The sequence below is a fragment of the Fonsecaea erecta genome, assembly GCF_001651985.1.
Source record: "Fonsecaea erecta strain CBS 125763 chromosome Unknown Scaff2, whole genome shotgun sequence".
NCBI classification, from domain to species: Eukaryota; Fungi; Ascomycota; class Eurotiomycetes; order Chaetothyriales; family Herpotrichiellaceae; genus Fonsecaea; species Fonsecaea erecta.
The window spans coordinates 1,573,924-1,597,788 of record NW_017387245.1 but is presented as its reverse complement, the minus strand read 5'-3'; the positions used below and the strand labels follow the sequence as shown (position 1 = coordinate 1,597,788).

At 52.5% G+C, this 23,865-nt stretch overlaps 5 protein-coding genes across 5 annotated transcripts; 2 read left to right on the top strand and 3 right to left on the bottom strand.

Annotated features, from left to right (window-relative positions):
• Positions 1–8,023: 8,023 nt before the first annotated feature.
• On the top strand, positions 8,024–9,504 carry AYL99_02331 (hypothetical protein; the record flags this gene model as incomplete). The annotated part of the gene is made up of 2 exons (XM_018833847.1): positions 8,024–8,937; positions 9,384–9,504. 2 exons carry the CDS (start codon positions 8,024–8,026, stop codon positions 9,502–9,504), a joined length of 1,035 nt encoding a protein of 344 aa, XP_018696471.1.
• Positions 9,505–10,725: 1,221 nt separating this feature from the next.
• On the bottom strand, positions 10,726–12,057 carry AYL99_02330 (chitin synthase export chaperone; the record flags this gene model as incomplete). Its single annotated transcript, XM_018833846.1, has 2 exons — positions 10,726–11,181; positions 11,239–12,057. 2 exons carry the CDS (start codon positions 12,055–12,057, stop codon positions 10,726–10,728), a joined length of 1,275 nt encoding a protein of 424 aa, XP_018696470.1.
• A 750-nt stretch (positions 12,058–12,807) lies between these two features.
• AYL99_02329 (hypothetical protein) lies at positions 12,808–15,333 on the bottom strand (the record flags this gene model as incomplete). Its single annotated transcript, XM_018833845.1, has 1 exon — positions 12,808–15,333. One exon carries the CDS (start codon positions 15,331–15,333, stop codon positions 12,808–12,810), a length of 2,526 nt encoding a protein of 841 aa, XP_018696469.1.
• Positions 15,334–16,475: 1,142 nt separating this feature from the next.
• Positions 16,476–18,104, bottom strand: AYL99_02328 (mannosyltransferase; the record flags this gene model as incomplete). Its single annotated transcript, XM_018833844.1, has 3 exons — positions 16,476–16,817; positions 16,874–17,774; positions 17,830–18,104. 3 exons carry the CDS (start codon positions 18,102–18,104, stop codon positions 16,476–16,478), a joined length of 1,518 nt encoding a protein of 505 aa, XP_018696468.1.
• Positions 18,105–19,611: 1,507 nt separating this feature from the next.
• AYL99_02327 (hypothetical protein) lies at positions 19,612–20,943 on the top strand (the record flags this gene model as incomplete). The annotated part of the gene is made up of 1 exon (XM_018833843.1): positions 19,612–20,943. One exon carries the CDS (start codon positions 19,612–19,614, stop codon positions 20,941–20,943), a length of 1,332 nt encoding a protein of 443 aa, XP_018696467.1.
• Positions 20,944–23,865: the final 2,922 nt, after the last annotated feature.

The following is a 23,865-nucleotide window of genomic DNA, read 5'->3' as shown; positions in this document are numbered from 1 at the left end:
TAGTGGTGAAAGTGTGTTCAACGGTCCAGGTTGAGGTAAGGTCCAGGTCAAGGTCTTGATCAAGGTCAGTCAAGGTCATGGTCATGGTCATGCACACGGTCATGTCACGGTGACGAGCGAGGAGTCGCCGGCATGGCCCTGAGAGAGAGGTGCGAAAATGGCCACCATGGATGGAGTAGTGGTGACTCTGTGAGGGGGCAAGCCGACGACCTGACGGCATTTAGCTCGGCATCATCGTATCAGCGTCTCAGCGATCCCAAGTTTTAGCCTTTTTTTGGGCTGTGTAAGTGCACCGAGTTGTTGCTTCGTGCCCGTGTGGATTGTTTGGGGCCGCAAGTACCAGCCGGATGAACAGGGTTCAAGACTGGTTGGTACTAGTGACATGCTTTCCGGGTGGTATTATTATCATGTTTTTTATTCACAGGGCCACTTGTCAGGACCAACCTTCTTGGGAGCTGGTCGAACAGGGATAGTGGGACGAATGAGTGGAGGAGGGTTTGGGGCCGTAGTCTTTGCCATCACCATCATCTTATTCGCCTTGGCCTCGGGGGCTGTCGATGCAAAACCGCCCTAGTGACGAATTGCAACGAAACCACCGGATGATGGTCGAAATACCACCGCCAGTTCCGGGTACAGCGTTGACAGAGCAGGCGAGGCGAGGCAACGTTCCGTGGTGGTTACGCGGTTACAGGACGAAACTAGCCAGCTCCAGCAGAGCACGATGTGAAATTGAGACACGCAGGCCCATTCTGATCCGTGGTACATACCACGAATTTGACAACCCAATAACTTTTGTACGGAGTTCCCATTTGCCAGACAAACATTAACACCGGTCCTGCAATGGGCTAGGCCAGGTGGCACTTGGTAGGGCAAGACAAGGCAAAGCAGGGCACAGCAAAGGAAAGGGAAAGGAGCTAGTTGGTGCAGGTGAGAACGAAGTGTCTGATTGAGAAACTGGAGGCTTGGTCGAATGATAATCTCGCTCCAGGATGCAGACGGGTAAGACTTTTCGTTGCAAGTCGCCGGTCCGTGGCTGCTGCGACTGCGGCTGCATCTGTTGAGCTGCCTGGGGGTGTCGGCGATGAGCAGCAATCCAGGAAATGAACGCTAAACGGGACGAAAGGATGGCCGTGAGCAGCGGTTGGTTGGGGCCACCCCCTTCAGAAGCCTCATCAGGTGGTGATCTGGACGGAATTGGGGAGGGAGAGCAGCCAGCTGAGTTTGGAAGCCTGGAGCCTGGGGCCTGGGACCCAGGAGTCGAATAGTCAGTCGCACAGTCAAGGAGCCTGTCAGTGAGAAACATTTAGCGAGTTGACAAGCCCTCAGGTTGGATCCCGGGTTCGCAAGGGAAGTCATCGTGTCGTCTGGAGGCTGCGGCTGGCGGAGTGTGAGGTCCCTCTTTGCCAGACAGGGAAGGCCAACAGAAAACAATTACGTCTAGACCGAATGCAGCCACTCGGGCTCGCCAGAATTTCTCACACACAAGACTTTCGAGAGCGCCCATCTCTGGTTGGGGTGGCAGCAACCCGGAGGCCACCAGGCCCCAGCTTGGGCCACAAAAGCACCATGCTTTTTGATTTTTCGGCTGGTCTCTTACCGCGCGCACAGTGGGCGCCCAGGCAAACAGCAGCTGTACCCGGGCGGCCCTATTATTGGAGGATCGTCTGGGCTGCCACACCTACTTCCCCCCAAGGGTCGTCTAGCACCATGGCCACAGTTCAATGGTCCGCAGAGTTGTTTCCGTTGCGGTGTCGCTGCCGGCTCCAAAGTCATTCGATTATTGTGGACTAGGCAGGCCCCAGGAGGGTCCAGCAGGGCTTCCCTCTGGCTAGTTGCTTGCTACTGCAGATTACGAGCGGCGGATGGGCGGTCGGCGTCGGTGAGCTGGGTGTCAGTGGTAGGCAGGACAGCGGGCCAGACAGGGCACAAAGTTATGCCTGAGTAACACCGCATTTTCCGGGCTTAGTCGTCCGTACGCCGTAAGGAGTCCCGTGGTGATAGAGCCCACTACTACGACTAACTCACGGGTTTAAGGGGGTGCAAGCACAGTCAGTGTTTGGAAGGGATGCTCCAAATTCCACCTGCGCATCCCTTCAGCTGCGACTAAGTGCAAGGGCAGGCTGTTCCAAGCCTCCAAGACCACTCGCCACGCCCCGTCCGTGGATGAGGACTCATCAGACATGTCAGACACTGAATAATCCTGGGAACTCTGACGAGTGGAGCTTGGAGATAGGGCACCAGAAAGAAGGAGACACTGGTCTTCCTCAGGAAGCCGATCTTTTCTGCGGCATTCCAGCTGTGATTGGAGCCTTGAGGACCACAATAGCCATTCGAGTAGTTTTGGGCCAGGTCCTTGTGTAGTAGTGGCACTTTTTATTTTATTTTTTCGATGGGCCGATGCAGCGGCAGGCCAAAGCGAGAGGGGGCTTGATACGACAAGGCATTCGTAGCAATAATAACAATGAGACACTTGACATTTCTGGATCAAGCCACCTGTTGGCCGTAAAATGCTTTACGGGTAACATGACCTCGCCTTGGCTGGCATGACTCGGTACTTGGTTGGAGGAAGAGGCACAGCAGTGTCCGTGCAGCATAGAGTGAGAAAAGCAACGCCATGTTTGCAGTGGGGCTGGTCAGATGGCGAACGAGATGTGCAAATCTTTGGTGTGCTCGTAGATCACACGGAAAGGTATGCAGCACGAATACCAACACTAAGAATGAGGTAACATGATGAGTTTTTTTTTTAAAATCTGTTGATTGCTAGCCGAGAAGCATTTTGTGGACCACCGCGGCCGTGAGGTATCAAAGGTCGAACGCGGAAATCCATCAACCACCGGCTACACATCAGAACCACGAACGGGAAGGCGCTCGGAGTGTGCTGCTGATGCGTCGTTACCACCACTCCTGGGCGCCCGTTAGCACTGTTTCGAATGGTCGTGGATACAGTCAGGTCCTTGGATTCAGTGAGGAAGGGTTCGCTGATACTAGGCCCTGCAGGACGAGCAGGAGTCAAGGACATGGATATTGGCTGGAAAATCCCACGGCAGGAGAGGCTGGCAGGAAGCCGTCCAAGCTGGACCTCCAATGCCTCCGGGCTGATCGAGATTTCCCAGGATTTCCCGGAATGGCGTGGAGCATAATCATTCAGTCAATCCTCCTGGTTACAGCAGGTACGAGTTTCGTCAGAAACCAGGGCCTTTGAGGCGCATGGATAAGATAAAAAAGATGGAACCTGGCATCAAGAACCACGTCAAAAGTATGTACGAGAAGAAACATGGGTTACGCCTTTTTGGGGGGAAGGGGGCAAAAAGACATGCCCCACAAAAGAGCAAGCAAGAGCTGCGGCGTATGTAAGTTTGCTACTCCGTACCCGGAATGAACATGCAAAGGTCCCTGGGAGATTGATAGGTAGACGAGCGACAGGACGAGGAGAGTGGCTTTCTCAGGGGAAGTCCGGTAGGAGCTGGCGACCTGGAAAGGACGGAAGTGGTGGTGGTGGTGGTGGTGGCCTAGTCCTCGTCGCATGGAGTAGCAGTAATTGGCATCACTTCCCTGTAGCAAGGCAGTGACAAAGAGGCAACCTGGTTATGATGGATACCCTCCGCTCTGCTCGGTACTGCGAAACCATCTGAGCCGCCGTCATCCAAGCCATGTCTGTTTCGCATTTGCCATGCGGCGTCCAGGTTGCGAGCCAATCATGGAATATTGCGAGGAACTGCTGCCAAGCGTGCCACGAGCAACTTGGGACTTGCCTGACGCAGCAAAGTCCAAGGGCTGATACCGGACTCCATCCTGGAACCCCAGTGGACAGGAAGCTGACGGAAGCGAGAAAGTCGGCGCCAGCTTCAAGATCAACGTTTACCAATTTCGACGACCAGAACAGGGTGAGATAACAGCCTCCACGGACGGGCGTTCTACGACTCCGGATGCTGATCACACAATGAGCGGCTCAGTGGTACCCGGTCGTGGTGGTGGTGATGGTCGTGATTGACGAGGATTTATGTCGGGGTTTTTCTTGTCAAATTATGGTGAACGCACCAAGGGGGGATTATTGGATGATGATCTTGGGTGAAGGAATAATCATCGACATGGTCCCTGGAGAAGCTCCAGGTTGCCCCTAGTGCCTCATAACGCCTAGTTGCATGGAGGCATGCAGTTGGTGGCAGCATGTTGAGTGCCTCAGTCATCTCTGACTTGCACTGAGTCGTGCACGTCAATGCACTGCATATCGCCGCAGTTTGCCCAACCGACTACTCTGTCGGTGCTGTAACTCACACTCGTAATCACAGTCAGAGTGGCAGAGGGGTGGCAACGAGGTCGACAAAATGGGGAGCATACTGCGTAGAAGAAAGAGCACGAGCATCCCATCTCGCATCGGGCCCTAACAGACGCCCTCGCATAGTACGAGTAATCCAATCGCCTCCCTCATGTCCTGTGACGTGACTTATTGACCCTTTCGACCATTCCTGCAATTCTCTTTTTAATAATGCATCGTTGCATGGCTGCTGCGGCGGCATCGGAACCACCATCACCACCAGTCCACCAGTCCACCAGTCCACCACACATCAACGGCTAGCACCGAGTCACCAGAGTATTATCTTGCTCCGTCTTCGTCATCCTCTGCTGCTGTGCTTGCATTCGTAATATTGTTTCATTATTATCATTTGGTGTCCATCATGGGGGCACTTTTTCGTCAGTGGCTGCTCCACTTAGCAGCTGCCCATTGCATTCCTCGTCATCCGCCAATTCGCCCATCGATCCCCTGTCGTCGGAGGTGTGCAGGTCAGGTTGGAGAGTGGGAAGTGGGAAGTGGAAAGTGAGAAGCGTAAAGTCAAAGTGGTTGAAATGAAATGAAAGTGAAAATTACACGCCTGTGCCTGTGCCTGCGCCTGCGCCTTCGCGTCGCCCTCGCGTTCTGGTGCCGCCACCATTGCTGTCACCACGGGCCAAATCGTCGCCCATCTTTCCCTCTTTCCCTCTTGCTTCCTTCTGTTAGCTTGGAAGCTTTGATTTTACTCGTATGGTTCCAATGTCCACACCCAACCAAGATCCTCCGATTCCTCCTCCCTTACTCGGTACTGCCACGGCCACCGACCAGACCCGCTGAATACTGCCCTGTCATCCCTCCCCTGCTGCCTACAGTACGTTTCGACCGACGCGTTTGCACCTCATCAGCTGAATTGTGCTTGTCGATGCACTCCAGACCTTCGGCCCTGCAAGCCAAACGGTAGCCTGATATCCACTGGCAGCCGCATTCATCCCTCATGATTCACTACACTGTCTTCTCTCTGTGACTTTCGTTAGTGCCATTGTCCAGCTACACCCCGGTCCTCCCGTCTCCTCTCCGTTGTTCAAGGCAACTACTTTACAGAGTTGTGGTCCACGTCGCCCCGTCACGGAAAGGGGGCACGGAGGCCACCTCATTGTTCTCCGCTGCTGGCCGGCTGTGACCTCCATTATTGGCATGCAGCACGATACGGGGCAATTCATATCTGTCCGCGGGGCTAGGCTGGCGACTTCTCTTGAGTCTCTTGGGGCCAATACGCTTGACCCGACTGATTATGGTACATATCTCGTATCTGTATGTCACTGCCAGAGAGTGAGCCACACCTGCTCGGCCATCTTCCGCTCTTTTCTGCCCGAGGCTATTCTCTCAGGACTACGCGAAACTCCTGCAGCTGTCTCCATATCACTCCTTGTTCCTCTAACATGAATCTGGAATATCTGCCGTCGTCCGTTGAGGGTGACATGTTGTCTCGGGGATCCCGCGCTGAACGCAATGTGTTCTTTGAAGCTAATCTTCGCATTCCAAATCAGGCTCGTGCGTCGTGACCTGGAAATGGAAATGGAATGGACATGGAAATGGAGCGAGGGACCAAAATCTGCACTCGAGTCTCAGTCCCTTTTTGACCCCGGTCAAACACGATGAACACCGCTCCACAAGCCTACGCCAGTATTCGCCAACCACATTTTCAATTGCTCCGTCTACCGAGTCCAGGGGACAGAATAATGCTTCAGGACACCCGGGCTCTCCTTTTCCGGTTATTGCTACCCTACAGTAAACCCTTCTTCCATCCAAGGCGGCTTCGGTGGCAGATCTAACGTGGAATGGGCAAGGGATGTCTTGTCTTCAACGCCTTGGCTCGCTAACAATGGCTTTTGACATAGCTGTCCAGGAAGGCATCTGGTCTGCCTCCAGGGAGGACCATCCTGCACTACGGTGTTCAAAAACTTGCGCATCACTCATCACCAGCGATCCACGTCGGTCCACTCTAGCACGCCACTCTCGAACGATCCGCGACTGGAGCTAAAGGGAACCTTTGATATTGATGTTGCAGCTCACCGAAACGGTCCAGTGCTGTCTGACCTCCGATCAGCTGTATTCCCGGCGCTGTTGATCCCCTTGCATCTACCGCTGTTTCGGGAACCCCCTGTAAGGAAAGACGTTGTGTGCACATATGCTGGCTAGGGGGTTCTGGCTCTCCGTCGGCCTGCTTCTCAACTTCACAGCTCAGGAATTCGCTCCTAATGGCTCAGAGGCTAGGGGCTTCTTGCATTGCTGTGCACCTGAGTATCTACATGTTCAGGCAGCGTCGAAGCGTGCAACCTCATCTGACATTTTTTGCGTCACCAAGGGCTTCCAGGACATTTTCCGGTTGAAAAATTGCAGTTTCCTGCTTAATCGCACAAGTACGTCTGCCGTCACAGCAACTCCAATGGAGAGGAAATTTTGGCAATCTATCATGCGATCAGTCATGCTCTGACATGCTCAAACGGAGTGCATCGTCTTCAACGTGCTAATACTGGATGGAAGAACTCAGTTCAATGTCTGAATTGAGTCCATCTTAGAGATTTCACCTGTGTTCTGATTGAGGACCCAAACATCTGACTCTAGCCATGCCTCAGTACCACGCCGCTGGTTGCCTTCGCTCCCAAGTTCCAACAGGGGAATTGCGAGATGGGACTGTCCTTCGCGTTGAGCGAGAAATGCCTCTTGCCAGCGTAGATTTATATGAAACCCAACTCGTCCTTCTGTGGCGTCGCACCTGCAACTTCGGTCTTACAGGCTTTGTTCGGCTCTCACCTCATTGTTCGGGCGTTCATTGTTCGTGTTCCTTCTTGCAGAACAACTATGGCGCTTTTTTGCCACACTGGTTCAGGGTGTTGAGATACGAACATAGAGGTAGGGCGAGTCGGGCACAAACGAGATCGACACATAGACTATTATCTCATCGCTCAGAAGCTGTGACTGTGTTTTGTCCCAACTCACTCGAGTATGCCTCGGCACCATGATGGGGTCGCTCCGGTTTCTGCTGCTGACTATAGCAATGTCCAGAGGTCTGTTTTACGGACCGCGTTTGTCATCTAGATGCAGCGCTTCCCTATTTTGACGGTTTTCCAGACCCCCGGACTTGTTACGACCTTGCAACCAGTGGTACTGATGACCATGGACAATGACTTGGCTATACGATGTTTGAGCTCGTCCCACAGCTCGATCTCGGTTGTCCTGTGCATCCGACTCCCAAACGCATCCCTCGAACCCTGTCGGTCGGGTGTTGCTGGTCATGGCGTCAATGACTTCAGGGTCAAGAGAGCCCTTGAGAAAGAGTCTTGTGCCAGTCCATCCAAAAGCACCGGACGAACCGTCAGGGTCCAGCTGCTGCGAACCATTTCACTCTGGGGAACAACTGCCTGTCTCGTCGTTAAAGGTAGGTTCCATCAAACCTCTCAAGGATATGTTCAGGTTGGTTTTCTCCCCAGACAGCCCCTAAACCTGAAGAAGCAGGTCTTTCAAGCTTTATTAGGAAGTCTACCTTTACTCGATCCTACTGCCTACACTTGGAAGCGGGCAACTCGGAATTTGTTCCTGCAGGTGTCGTCATCCCAGCGTCATACTAAAAGCAGGTGATCTGCTTGGCCCGAGTTCGATGTTTGTTTACAATTGCGCCCCTCAAGTCGGGAAGAAACGACCTTGAGTATCGCATCTCCAGGATTCGGTCCGTGCTTCGCGTCCATACACACAATGGCCCCCGATTCGAGCATCACCGTCGACACGTCCAAGAAGCAAAGCCCTATCCGCAATGCGGCCCAAGGCGCAACGCTCAAGGATCAGCTTCCTCCTGCCAAGTCAAGCCAGACATATCCTCCACAGAGCTCAGCCGAGTCAAATGCCTCACTGTTCTTCGTGGGCACGGCAACCACGATCTTGGAGTGGGAGGGTCTCCGCCTTATGACAGATCCCAACTTCTTGCATGCTGGTGACCACGTCCATCTGGGACCCGGTGTGAGAGGGACGCGGAAGACGAACCCTGCGGTTGACCTGCACGATCTACCGCACGTTGATCTGGTCCTCCTGTCGCATTATCACGCCGACCATTTTGACCAGGAAGTCGAAGCTTCGCTACGTCGAGATCTGCCCATCATCACAACACCCCACGCCCACAAGCATCTGGCGCACAAGGGACATGGCGAAGCCTTCACGGCAGTGCATCCCCTTGACGCGTGGGAGAGTATGTCCGTAAATATCACCTCCTCCGCCGCGCCCACCAAATGTCCTCATCTTCGCGTGACCGGCATGCCTGGGAAACACGTCGGCGATGGCCTCCTCGCCAAAGCGAACGACATCCTCGGCGCGATCCCACCTACCAACGGGTGGATGTTGGAACTCGGATATACTAGTGACGCGTCAGGCGCCGATTTCGAGTGCGGATATCGGATTTATATCTCGGGTGACACTCTCTACGTCTCCGAGCTGGAGAAGATACCCGAACTCTACACGCACGCGGGCAAACCGATTGATTTGATGCTGATACATCTGGGCGGAACAACTGTGCCGGGCCCGCATATGCCCTTGGTGATGGTGACCATGGACGCCGCACAGGGGATCAAGTTGGTGAAGCTGGTGCAGCCGGAGGTTACAGTGCCAATTCATTACGAGTAAGTCTCGTTATCCCTTCCATTCAAACCTGCTTCGTCACGTCTGTCTGCGCAAGAGAAGAAGTCCCTTGATGGGATGGCCCCTACGCTGCCTGCAGTGGACGTTTGTCTTTCTCCCACTTTTGAGATTGGCAGATGGCCTGGCACCAAGAAAGAAAGGACTGCGACGTTGGAGCGTTCCAGGCCAGAGCCTCACCCCCATCCCTATGGCCCGCAAACGAAGTGCTTTACCCCTGTTTTTGTGCCCCTCCACACAAGAAGACCTTTTAGATCCTTCCCTTCTGTGTGCCCTTTGCTTTCCTTTCGTCCCTCCTCCTCCAATCCTACCCCAGCAGACCCCTAGAGAAGGGGAAACAAGATAAAAACTACCAAGTTCACCTAAAATTCTGACATCTACTCTTCCCCGCCCCTTTTCCTCGGGGTCGGGGAGGGCCGAAATTCAACAGTGACTACGACGTCTTCCTCTCGCCGCTCTCGGACTTCAAGGACGCCGTCACCAAGGCCGGCCTCTCGGACAAAGTTGTCTATCTCGACCGGGGCGACGAGTTCAAGTTCCGCGTCAAGTGAAGTCGACGACGCCGATAGAGCTTGAGTTCTAGCTTTTAAAACGAATAAGGGGTGGGGGTGCAAGGGAGACCGGTCTCCCGCGAACGAGGACGGATGGATAGGCAGGCCGAAGAGCCTAGAGACAGGAAAGCGGATTCCAAAATCACAGAGACGGAGAGAGAGCAAGGGGAACCCTTGTGTATGGTATGGTTACATACATATATGCACAGGATAGCTAGCTAGCTACCTCCACCACAATGACCAAGGAAGAAAATCACATACAGACAGACAGGAGAGTATCTCCAACTTGGCATTTGGTATGCTCAACACGATGATATCGACAAGGCGTGCGTTGTCTCACTCACTCACTCATTCACCCACCCATTCACCTATTCATACACACACACACACACACACACACACACACACTCTCTCTCTCTCTCTCTCTCTCTCTCTCTCTCTCTCTCTCTCTTACTTCTGTACTCCCTATCTAGTGGTTCAATCTGGGTACTCGGGAGCAGCGACGGCCACCACCCACCCAGCCCGCCAGCTTGCTAACCACTCCGTGATCGTGGCAAATTGTATTCGAAGCAGGCAGGCAGGCAGGCAGGCAAGACGGGTTTCTGGGGATTTGATCACTAATGATGAACCGATGGACAGACGGATGCGTACAGAGGACAAACATTAGTCCTCAGTAGCAGAAAGAAATAAAAATGCTATATATGACATGTACGGTACGGTATGTACTGTATTTGGAAGGTCATCATTTGCATGCCTTCCCAGGTCCCCCCCCCGCCTCCGCTCTCGCTCCGTCTGCGGTAACCTAAGTATGTGTATACAGTATGCTGAGAAAAAGAAAACCAAAAAGTAACGAACACACTCGCTGCATTGATTGATTGATTGATTGATTGATCCTGAGCCATTTTGATGTCCAGCCCTGCCTGCCTGTCTGTCCCATGCCATGCCATGCCTACCTCCTGTAAAGTCAATCATCTCATTAACGCCCACGCCACCGCCGCGAGGAGGACCGGGGCTAGCTAGCTTTCTATTATATGTTTTCTTTTGGGGGTGTCAAGCTCCTTTGTTCACGTTCACATAAAGCAGAATGCACAAAAATCGACCTCTGCCCGTATGGCACAGCAGAATGTGGTGAAATATGTCTGCTCACAACTCCAGGATCATGGCGGCAGAAGCCCTTCGCGTTAAGTGCCGGGTAAATTCATCCCTCACCCTAACTTCAGGTCAGTAGGCGTACTCCCTCTCCCGCTCCCTCGCACCATCACGACTCCTCAACCCTGAACGCTGCGTCTGCGATTCTGGGTAATCTTCATAGTTCGGCAGTTGTCTTCTTATATCGCCATAGCTCTGTCGTCCTTCAGTTAGATGCCCGTACGCCGACAGCCGATCCCGGCTTGACGAGTATTGATGACTCTGGCTGTGAGTCTGTTGGCTGCCATATTGGTGGCCACCAATCGATGGATGTTGGTGGAAGTGAGCGGGCACTTGGGGCGCATAGTCCATGCTCATACTGCTGGCATCATAAACGGACTCTCTGCCGGTCGGGGCGTTTCCCCCTCCGTAAAGACTGGTTCGGTAGTCTTCGCTTGAAGGGTCGAGAAGTGCTTCTTTGACGTCCCAATGTCCTTGCTTTGTGCCGACGCTGAACTCGAGATCTTCTCGGGTGATGCTGTCCCAATACTAGAGTCCATGTTAGCACAGATGAGCAATCTAGCGTTGAGTTTGCCGAGGACTTACCTTGTACACCATCATGACTCCCAATAGATTGCATACTGTGGCGAAGAACAAGCCGTCCAGATAGTGGCTGACTCCCTCGCAGATTCTCTTGCCAAACACATAAAGGATGACCTGGCCAATGATGAAGAAAAATGCTCCGAACGCGAGATCGCCCAACGGCCACCGGTCCTGCAAAGTGTTGACCACGAGGATGACCTGCATGACAAAGTAGACCGCAAGGCAGATGGCGTTGATGATGTACAGCACGATGAAAAGGCCCGTCGTGTTCGTCGGCGACAAGCCAGCCCAGCCCTTGAAAGTGAGCAGACTGACAGCGAAGCTGATGACGAACATGATGAGACTGCCGAGTCGCAACAACCACACCGAGAGTGTGGTTCCGTCCTCGTAAAGCTGAAACCCAACGAACCCATTGATCAACAGACTCGTGCACAACGCCGTGGCCAGACCATTCTGCACCGCCACAAACCAAGGATATGCACTCTCACTTGTGGCCTGGATCACGCCTGCGTCCAGCACGAGGCTGACAACGGTCAACAGGCTGTATATGTAAAAAAACGTCAAGATCTCTTTCCTCCCGACGGCCGTGAATTTAGATCGGACGTGGAAGATCATGATGGCGGTCATGAAGAGGGCGGCAATGTGGGCGAAATCGGAGGCGGCTTGGAAAATGATCGTGTTGGCGAGTTCGATGGATCGCGCACTGCATCCTGGCAACAGGACAGGGTTCTTGGCCGATGTAAACTCCGCGGGAGGACCCAAGAGGTAACAGAGAGGCAGCGCAGATTGCCTGCAGATCGAGTCGAAGGAACCGAAGCCCATCTTGGGCCGAATACCCTTAGCAGGGCAAGTTTGAGTGACTCTGAGATAACGCGACCGTCGCTCAGCACCAAGTCCCAAATGCGAGAATCAGATGTATTTTCCTTGCGGGACACCGGGAGGAGTGAGGATGGTTGTTCGTAATGAGTGCGAGTCGTTGCTAGGGGGTAATCGAGGGAAACGAGAGGAAAAATCGACAGGTATTGAGGCGGTAGAAACGACCGACGCGGCTGCTGGGCGATAACGAGGGACGGACTGCGGTTAGAGAATGACGAGAAAAGTGTAAACGATCGAGGTCTTGGATCGAAGATGAGGTTGGTGGTGTTGGTGGTGATTCTAGGGCAACGAGAAGGGCCGAAACAAGGCTCTGACCGGCCAAACACAGCCTTTCCTACATGGGTTAGACTAGACCACTTCTTGTTTTGGCGTGACCCGGAAATAGCAACGTCGACCACCAGGGCACAGAATAGTTACGTAGTATTACCTCGTAATGGCTGGCTCATTCAATGCATCTACTAAAGACCGATCTGCCTAGTCGAATAATTCCCTCTGGGTATACATCATTCCTCATAACCAGCACATCGTCCCTTAACTGTAACATCCTTGCCCAAAGCCGCCAGGAACTCGCCGCCTACCCAACGCCTTCAGTTGACCTTCGATGCTCCCTCCTGGTGTTTGTTCTATGCATGCGAAAATGAACATGGTTCAGAGCCTACCCTCATCATGCTCTGTGCTGCACACCAAAATCCGGGTTCAGACTCGTGCCTTTGAAGCCCTCACTTTCCTTGCCGCCTTGGCCACGATCTGTTTTGCTCTTCCTTGCGCAGCGGCCAGATGTTCAAGGGCTGCTCTCTTGGTAAAACGCATGGCAAATTGCATCTTCACAAATTCTGCCGTATCCAATAGGCGCAGTCGAGTATTGGAGAGTCCGTCAGACAGTACGTCGCCGAGTTTGATTTCTGGTATCGCGTAACCTTCGGTCATGCGCGCCATTTCACCCTGTAGAAACTGTGTTCCCTTTCCCAATCTCGATTGGAGTTCGAGAAGTGTCGACATGCCCAAGAAGTCCCGTGGTGCATTGTGTTTATTTTGTCTCTGCCTTCCTTCTCTGGCTTGCCTCGCCGACGAAGCTTCATCTTCATCGTCCACGATTAACCGTTCTCGCACACCCTTCCAAACAGCCCAGGCGCTGCTCGCCTTCTCATGGTCATGTCCAATCAGCAGGCTCAGGAGCTTCTTGAGGCGCGAAAACTCAGTGGTCGATCGGTCTTGAAAGGAGACAGTGAACGTCTCACTCAGGTGAGGTTTCCTCATCGTCAAGTTGACTTCAATATCGCCATGAGTATCACGTGGTTGTAAGTGGACGCTGAAAACCCCTTCAAAGAGCTCCTGTACGGACACGGGAACGGTCTGATTCTTCCGCTTCAGCTCAACAGATAGCGGAGACCGCTTCTTGCGACTTAGGGCGACCTTGGGTAGTCTGACCAGCAATTGGCCTTCACCTGCGATACCGACCTGAAAGTGCAATGCATCGTCTGCAAGGGTGGGAGTGACATTGATCGAGGCAGTGTCAAGCAATTGTCGGCCGATTTCGCTTTCCTCTCTATCACTGTGGGTGGAGGTTGTACATGTCGACATAGGGACCTCTATTCCCGTTGATGGTGCCTGCTCATGTGCGGTAACTTTGACAATTATATCGCCTGGAGTTGCGAAGGCAGTTGGGTCGGAGAACATCGGCCATATGCGGAGCCACACAAAAATGTACATGCTGACAACGTAAAGAACGACGAAGACATTCTTCATGAGTGGAGTATTAACTGCTGGAAGAAGCCTGGATGTTCTCGAAGGCTTCTCGCGAGGCTCTTTCGACAGCGAGTCCAACCCATCGACCTCCTGGGCTTGGGTTTGCTCGGCGCTCAAGACAGCATACGCAATGTGCCTGTTAAGGACGGTAGCGTCCAAGTTCAAAAAGGCCGCCATATTCAGGGGCAATTTTGGCGAGGACTCGTGCTGCATCAACTGTGGCCGCGAGGGTTGCGTCTGTACACATTCGTGCAGAGCATCAGAGTTCACACTACCTTGATAGTCACCATCCCAGCCTCGATCCATCCGGATCAGAATCTTGGGGATGCCTTGTCTTTCCACAAAGGAAATCATCTTGCGACTGTCACTGTTCATGCTGCCCTCGTCATCGAGATGGACACAGATGATCGCAACATCCGGAAGAGTCCAACGAGGATTGCCGACCACAAACCTGGAACCACTCCACTTTGAAACTATTTCGGAGTGTGTTTGACTGTTGCGAAGAATCAACTGTTCTTGCTGGCCGTGACCACTGGAGGACTGAACCAGATCATAGCAATCAAAGTCTATCAATTTGTCGATGGCAACAAGGTCCGCAAAATCTGGTTCTGCTCCGGGCCCAAATGTGTTTGGTACCAGATGGTATCTCGAAACAGATGTTTGGCTGACATTATGAGAGGGAAACGGCCGTGCAACCAGGACGTCACCGAGTTTTCTCTGAAGCTCTGGCCTGAACTGTTCGACATGTCGCCCCAGTAGAAGAACCTTGAAATAGTTGTGGACGTCCAAGTCTAGGCCACTGTCCAGTATAGGCATTCGAATGACACTGAAGTAGTTAGAGAACTCGCCTTCACTTTGACCACGATGGGGCAGTTTTCGAGTCTCTTCCTCAGAGAGAAGTCGACTGATTGTATAGGTGCTGATGGGACCCTGCCGAGCTTCCTCATCCTCTTTCTCCGAGTACGTCGCTTGGACAAGCGGGCGGGGCGGATGGTTGTAGATGAATCCTCGCTCATGCGGAACGTCCATATTTTGTTGGCGATCTAGTTCCTCTGTGAGAGTATCTTCAAGGCCCTCCTCGTCTGATGACGCAATATCATGGATATGGACTCCGTCAGAGACGCTTTGAATGTCATCTGAGCTATGCACATCAAGGAGGGATCCAACATCGGTATGCTCGGACTGCAGGTCATCTTCGTTCGAGGATTCCACGTCCACAAGAGAAGCCCAGCTATCGTCTAGCGAGCCTTGGTCAGGATCAGACGGCTGCATGATGGTGTTGGGAGTAGATGAGGGTCTGGACGAGGAGGAGGACGAGGAAGACGAATGCGCGAGCAGAGAATCAAGTGAAAGGTGTAGAGGGATTTCCGGATATCTGAGGTCGACGTGGTGTGAATCGGTGCTTCCGGGGCGCGAAGGCGGTTCCACTTCGTTTCGACCAACCTTGCTGTGGTTGTGCTCAAACGTGTCAGTCATTATTGCGTTGAGCGAGTCCACGTGGTGATGACAGGGGTATCACTCCCTACCGTCGTTGTTGGAGAATAGAAAGATGCTGTGATGTGAACCTACTGAATGAAATGGGAACGCCCCCAGACACCTTCCTGGTAGTCTCAACAGTGTTCCAACTTCTGGTGAATTAGATCTTCCCGTTCTCTGGTTCAGCAAATGAGGTGCGGGACCTAAGTGTCTCTGTGTGAGCAATGGGACGAGTCCGGTACGGTCATCAGCCTGAGTACATGAGAACGCAGGGGGGAAAGTCCACCAGGTCAAGACGATAGTATGAGTCGGAAGCGCTGGTCGAGGGACAAAATCCTAGAGTTGAAGAAGGGAGAGAGGCAGTTAGGCACCAAACAGTTCAGCACAGGTTGAATGCAAGGCAATGGGCGAGACCAAAGCAGGAACCCCGCAGACGCGCGCCCATGCATGCCGGGCTCCTTGGTTCCTGCCCCTCCACGCCGCGGTGCTTTGCCTGTCCGCGGTTGCCTCTGGTGCCTCCCCAGGCTCCACCTTCGATAAGCAAGGCTAGGCTCCAGCCTTGCCCAGCCTACGAACTATTCGGATCACCAAGGTGTGCCAAAGTACTCGGTAGTATATTTTGTATTCACACAAGCCCAACCATACACTTCAATCCCATGGGGTATATGGATGGGTTCTTTCCCCTTTGCCCAACCAAAACCAATTATAGAATGGCCCCAGGCCCCAATGCGACTCGTGACACTAGCTGTGCCCCGTCAGCATCAGCATCGGCATCAGCAACCCGTCGATGCCTCGATGCCAACAGGCCTCGTTAGCCAGGACATCTTCGAGAAGTTGGCATTCCTTCTTGTTTGGATTGCCGTCTCCCTCATCTCTTCAGCTCTACCTCTCTTGTTGCATCACTCCGCTTCTGCAGATGCGGGAGGGAACATGTTCAGTGCTCTGGAGAACAAACCCAGACAGTGTGCCTCTGAATCCAAGCCTCTTTCTCATATTTCTTGCACGGCACAGTTTGTACTGTCCCGACGCCAAAATGTTGCGTCTCAAAATTGCACCAAAGGACACTAACGCCAGGCTGCCATGCAATAATCAAACATCTGGCTCTAACGTTGCCGTCTGCGTGCCGTCCCTGGCCTTTCCGGTCAAGGAGAAGCCCAGCCGCCGGCAACTTCTACCCACTCGGCAAGACAGCTGCCTTCTTTTCCTTCCACGTCTCGAATGTCCGTGTCGCATCGACACCGACATCCAACACCGTTTTCTTTGGGTGGATCTGGAGTAGCCCAGTAATCGTCTTCCTCTTGTCGTTCCTTCTCATCCTCGGTGGTCTTCTCCAGCCAGGGGATTCTCGGCAACTGTCGGGCGGGAGCATTCGCGGGACAGTGCTGGATGGTCGTATGGCGATAGCCAAAATCGCGGAAATAGTGGATATCACGAGGCGCCAGGAGCGCCCCCGCCGCAAGAGAGTGTATCGGGGCATCTCCCCACTGGGACAAAGTTAGTTGAGGTGTGGTCAATGATGATAGTTCGAGGGGAAACTCACCCTTTCCATCCAGAATCCGCCACTTCGGTCCATCATTTCGAAGAAGTCGTTGTACTCTTTACTTCTGAACCAGTCCAAGCGTGCGATCTCGAAATTGCTCCAGAAATGGCACATGTTGTACTTCTCCCCCTCCATCGCTTCTCCGTCGATGTCTTCGATGTTTTGATGGCCGGGTTCTGTCTGGAGGATCTCATTAGGTAATGTTTTGGCTCGTCTGTCGTCCGCGGTAGCTTCCTTTTCAGGTTGGGGCTCGATGAACATCTCCCAGAGCCCCTGAGACTGGATGTTGTGCTTACGCTTGTAAGCCGAGGCGTAGCGGAAGATGTTCGGCACGGTCTCCTTCAGTTCCTTGACGGCGATGGTGAAACCATATGTTTTGTTGGCTCTGGCCATTTCGATGAAAGGATCGTAGGTGATGTCGCAGAAGTATTTGATTTCGGGTTCCAGGCGCCAGTACCACTCGTACTTGTCCAACAACTCGTGTTTGTAGAAGAACCCCGAGTAGAAGCGGCACATGTGGTGGTAGCTCTCCATGCCACCGTACATGATCGCCTGGTCCCCCTGCTTGCGAATGCCCTCTTTGGCGACTTCATGATCAACCCAGTCCGGGTATCCCCACATCGAGGGGTCAATCTTGCCAAATTCCACGGGAGAGCTTGTGTAGTTGGTGACGGTGTCTTTGAAATCCTGCTCAAACTCTCCGTCATTGAGAAAAACGTAAGGATAATGGAACCATCGATTGAAATGTCTTTCGATGCTCTTGATCGATTGAATGACTCCTTCCAGCTCCTTGTTCCGGGCAAGGACAACAAACGCCGCGTTAGCTCGTGGTTGCTTCGCAGCGTCTTCGGGGTTTAGGCATCCCGTCGCAAACACTCGATCATGCTTTTCGCTTATTTTTCTGCTGCAGCGTTAGAAGTGGGTACAGGGAGGATAGGGCGAGGATTGTGGCATACCGTATTGAGGGAGGCGTGCCAGCCGGGACCAATATTCGTCCCGGAGAGCTAGGATGTTTTATGACAAGAATGAGGATGATTAAGACAACCAAGCTGGGGAAAAGGAGCAGGAAGCCCAACGGAATGGATATGGACGAGTTGCCTTTTAGCCTGATGCGCCTGCGGAAGAATGATAATCTTGAAAGCGTCTTTGGCTTCTCATGCTTGTAGTCGTCCACTGCGGGCGACGTGTAAAGTGCAGGCAGGCGTTTATAAAGCCGCTGTGCAAAACCCATTATTGAGGACTTCTACCCCGGACGGAGGAGGGCTTCCCGCGCTGCTTCCAAACTTTTATCTCGCGGACATACAATCGTCATCGAATGTTGACTGGGGGACGTCAGGTGGGTTCGTGTATTCTGTGCTGGATCGATGTCCCGTTGCCTTTTTTTTTTGGCAGGCGTCGAAGGATTGGGGACGTGTAGGGTCGGAGACGGAGCTGATAGGGATGAGCGCGCAACGGACAAGGAGAAGCTCAGGGCCGGACGGATTGGCGCGATACGATTATCTGGAGCGATACCAAAGCAACATAATGGGCTCACTGGGTTGATTCAACAAAGTATGAGGACAGATATGGCTCTTCATGGACGTTGGGAGAGGAGAAAAGGACTTTTGGCTCGAAGTTGCAAGACGATGGTGATCCACAGCACCACGGCCTCCAGGGACCAGAAACCACTACCGGACGCAGATGGGCCACTGAGGAGCCACGGGAGTTGCGTAGCTGCCAAGACACCTCCTAGCGACCACTCTCCGTATAGCAGCTTGGTGGTAGTGCCGTGGCAGCGATATCAGTAACTCATTTCCCATCAGCACCATCAATCAGCACTACAAGTCCATACATCAACGGGGACGTCCATTCGAATGTGTATCACATCGACATCGCAGCTCAACCGGAGGAAGCACTCGCAAAGATGCACGATCAACACATTATGCAACGGGCAGTCATGAGACACCATGATTACTGAGTATTGATAGAATCACCACCCGCGGTGCCTCTCCTTTTCCATATTTTTTTTTGTCAAATGTTCTCGAGACTACCGAGTACGGACGGAGTGGCCAAATGTTGCGCCCAAATATACTCACCAATGGGCACTTGGGTGGTCAACTCAGGGTCGCCCCCCTGCCGAGAGCGAAAAGGAGGCTTTTTAAGTTGCCCCCAACAGTAGGCCAACACCCAAGCGGACAATTCCCAAGGGGGCCTGGGCTCGGTGGGCGCAGCCTAAGAATTGCCTCTCGGGGTGTCAGTCTCAGTCACTGGGCGCGTCAGTTTCACACGGCCGATCCTCCCCCTCCCGGTTGCCAACTGCTCCTCCACTTCGATCTTCCCACCCAGCCTCCATTCGCCACAGAGCTAATGAGGAGTTGTTGACGTTGACAGCATAAACAAGTGGCCACCAACCACCCTGAATCTGCAACCACTTCATCTTGCGACTTCGTCCCGAAACCTCGCAATGACCGCCTGTTGACCTCCTCCCAATTCTTCCCAATCGATCAAAGTTCAATTGTAATGTTTTGAAACACCTTGTTTGATCCTGCCCAGCGGCTGTCAGGCTCACTAGGCCTCGAAAGACCCTTTTCCCCGCGTTCCTGCAGCCGCAACCCACCATACGCGGCGGCCTATGCCTGCATCACGAGCCTTTGAACTTCACCGCATGGAATGATATAATAGTGACGCCCCCGAGCCTACGCGCGCCCTGATGGTTGCCGTTCTCCTCTCTAGCACCCAGCGTTCTCACTTTGTTGAGCATGGCCGCAACTTCTCCTCTACGACCGTCCACTCCTGCTCGACCTGTGTTTAACACACCCCATCTTTCTCCGAGCCGAGTACCCCTCGCCTTCGCCTCTCAATCATCCTACAAATCGGGTCATCTAGGGCTTGACGTCTTCTCCCCGGTCGACCAGAATGGGAGCTTTTGTTTTGACCGTGTGATCAAGAGCGGGAAAGTGTACCGGCGGATCAAAAACAAGGGAGCCTGGAAGCCGTCATGGAAGCCGGCCTACCTCGTCCTCCGCCCGAATCTCTTGTCCGTCTACCAAAATCCCGACGAGACTGATCTCAAAGCTTCCATCACCTTGTCCGAGGTCACGGCGGTTGCCCGCGTTCGAAAAGCCCACACCGAGCATGTATTTGGTGTGTTCTCCCCCTCGAAGAACTATCATTTTCGAGCTATGTCCGAGGCAGACACCGAGGACTGGATCATGCACATCCGCTCGGAAGCCAGGACCGATGAGGATGACGATTTGGATCTTACGGCTCCCCAGCTCTCGAGTAGGGCCGGTGATCTATCAAACACTTACGAGTCTACCGATATCTCAGCGGATGAAATGCACCGTGCTCCGGGCTCCCCTGAGAGACAACCGAGAGCCACTCAGAACCGAGCCAGGACTGGGTCACTGCTCGCGACCAGCCAAAGACGGCCTTCGAATCTTCAGGAGTATTCAGGAAACGAGCAATTTACAACATCACATTCCGATTTCTCGGATACCATGGGGAGTTCATTGCCCAAAAATTCCTCTTCGTCGCTTGCCAAACAACAACCGCCTTTGACACCGATTGCTTCGTCGCAGCAACTCAATGGCAAGATCGAAGCCAAAGGAAATGTACAATTACCTCAACCACCGTTACATTCCGAATCCGTTACCGATCCAGAACGCGTTGTCCGCCAAGGTCACCTACAAATCCTGAAATCTCACAAAACGGGTGTCAAAGGGTGGAAATGGATCTGGGTTGTACTCCGTTCACGAAGCCTATCGTTTTACAAGAACGAAGCAGAATATGCAGCCGTGAAGATCCTACCAATGCACTCCATTGTCAACGCCGCCGAGATTGACCCCGTGAGCAAGTCCAAGAATTTCTGCTTTCAGATTATCACGGATGATAAGACGTACAGATTTTGTGCCCCGAGCGAGGAAGAGTTGGACAAATGGCTGGGTGCACTGAAGAGTGTGCTGAGCAGGCGTAACGAAGTGGAGAAGGCCTTCGCTGCAAAGGCCAAGGACAAAGACCGGGAGAAAGGGAAAGTCATGGCTACTTTGGAAGGTGCTGCTGCATTGGTTCTGCGTCAGCAAGCGATTTGATCCCTTCCAGTCGGCCTGCGGCAATGAATATTTGGATGAAGCTGTTTATACCCTCGTCACGACTCATACGACCCGGAATGTGCAAAAAAATATATCGTGGACTGTTGCATATACAATGTGGAGAAGTGGTGAAAGGGGATGATCATTACCACGCTGGATGATGAATACCACGAGGGACGAGCATTGGCCTCCGACCAGAGACCAAAGTCTTCGGGGGACGAGGAATACGCTATTTATGCATTGATGACTTTGGATGACCACACCTGTCGGGAAGCGTTGTATACCCCCTTTTGCGCCTGTTTTGCGTTGCGTACACTGGATAGTACAATCAAAACCGCAATGATATTGCGCATTGCACGTTGCACAGCCTCCTACCAGAAGATGAGGGTTACAGCGTCGCTAGTGGATGAAGCCTTGAATACCTCGTATATAGGATAGCACCGAGTACTACCCTCATCATCCCCCAATTTCTGGTTGTTCTGTATGTGTATTCTAACTTGTCCGTACCACAACACTCACTCATGGCTTGACGGTCAATTGGCTCGGGCATGCGGTTTGGCTCTCCCTTGCTCCATCTCTCCATCCACCCATCTATCTATCTATACATGACTCTAACTCGTACTTTGTATACAGATACATATACCTATCTACATCTATACATGAGGCAGGGAGTTAGCGCGCTGTTCTGAGAGAAGTACTGAGGCTCGAATAATCAAACAATGAATACTATGGCATACATGATGTAGAGGGGTTGGTAGTGGTAGTTATAGTGATAGCGGTGTTGTTGTTGTTACTGTACAGTCGTTTACAATTCCGGCTTCCCCACTATGTATACACTACAGTATATACTGTATATGTACTCAGAATTGTTTCGGCCCCATGATTTGTGGACAACGTGAAATGAAGCTAGGCTGCATCTCGTTAAGCACAGATCTCCTTGTCCAACCAATGAACAGAGTTTGCTGCTTATGTAGATGTCCGCATATAAAACCGCACTAACTTGTCTATCCTCAAAAGAGACGTAACTAGCTGATTTACTGTAATAGCTATTTACCTATCCATTTCTCTTCGATCGATCAGTTCTCCTCGTTTTCTCGTGATCCAGATCCTCGTTTTTCTTGATCAAATCCCGCGCTTCCGTAGGAGCGTCCGGCCAGACTCTCTTATCTTTCAGCCGCACATTGATTTCACGCGTTTACATTGGCTGCAGCATAAAAGCGTAGCTGTAGCGAAACCCGATGCGAGGCAAGATTGACAATCCAACTTGCAATTGGTCCACGTCGCGCTCCCTTGCGCGAAGGCATCCCCGGCCACGTCACGCCGGGGTTGCTCAAGATACCCTGATCTGGAGAACGTTGTCCAGCCCTGATAAACAGGCGACTTAGCCCGCGCTTGCCAAACCCAAGCCTGAGCCGCTCCCTCCTGGCTGACTCTTCATATGTACAAACAATTGCACGAAGTTTTCTGAGTTTGTTGGCTCCACCCTACAACTACCTTTTAAGTCTTGATGGTCATTACAGCTTCCAGTTTGAACGTCTCAGCCCCATTCCCAGGCAACTGTGGGCGAATAACTCCGTCACTGGATGGATCCCGTCGGCTTTGCTATCTCTGTTGTCGGACTCTACTCCCTTTGTCGAGATTGCTATATTTTCTACTCCGATGTCAGATCAGCTGAGCATGTCATGCGGCTTACAGCCCGTGATATGAGCATCCAGGAGTCTATTTTGAAAGCCTGGGGGTTCTACTGGTAGATTCATCGCCACGAAGTCAAATCAGATAAGGAATCGGTGCAGACCCACGAGAAACTGCAGAAATATCTCTCTCAGAATCCGTATAAAGTTGAGGGAATTAACGCTGCCCTCTTCGCTATTGGAGAGATCCTATCAAATCAAGAAGTGTTGCGGGAGAGATATGGGCTGACATTCACGTCTGTTGAGGGCCAACAACAGGCAAGGTTTCCCAAATTTGAAATCCATAATCATTTGCTCATGACCGTATTTAGCAGACAGCAACGGTTCCTGGGCAGGGATTTGTGAATGCGCTCGAGCATCTTCCCTAGACAATCAACCAGTTCAGGCGTTTCCACCCAGTCACTGTTGGTTTCACAACTGCATTCAGAAAAGAGGGAGCTACCAACACAGTTGAGATATGTGAGATCGTTGCCAGATCACCCAAATTCAGGGGACAAGACTGGTTACTTATGGCTCAGGGGCCGCTTCAAATTCAAGCTTATCTGTAGGAGACGGAAATTGATCAGGCTAAGAAGGTCTTGGTCTGCAGGACGTACAAGTTGTACACAGCTCTGTAAAAGAGGTACAGTACCGGGCCCTTGCGTAACGGTGAAATATATGCGCAGGAAAGGGCCTGTAACCTGATACTGTATAATGGCGCAATCTCACTTCCGAACCTTGAGCCCTCTGTAACTTGATACAGCGCTCCGTTGCCGCTTTCAAAATTCTGGATCCGGGATCAGAAGCACAAGGAAAAGGTATCCATATACGAGCTAGACTGTCAGATCTAACTGGGAGACATAGATCCCAGATAATTAAGGGTGTCTGTGAGAGGGAAGGAGCAATCGCAAATGGCTGTAGTTATAGTAGTAATACAGCCCTATATATCTATACACAAATACTCTGTCGAGATGGTTGAAGGGGAGGAGGCAGAGATTCAACCGGCCTTTTGATACACCATCCCACAATCCAAGGTAGAGTCAGAACAGGTAAGCACGGCGAGCCCTATTGCCTGGCCTCGCAAGGAGCTGAGCATTTTGAGAATCTAGGGGACTCGGCTGTTACCGGACATGTCCCGCGCGCGTCGCTCAGGTTGCTCACTTTCCACCAGGGTATCATTGTCCTTCACTGAGCGGAGTGATCGTATCTCCGACCTCTCGAGGACGCTTGCGTGCCAACTGTGTCTCGATAT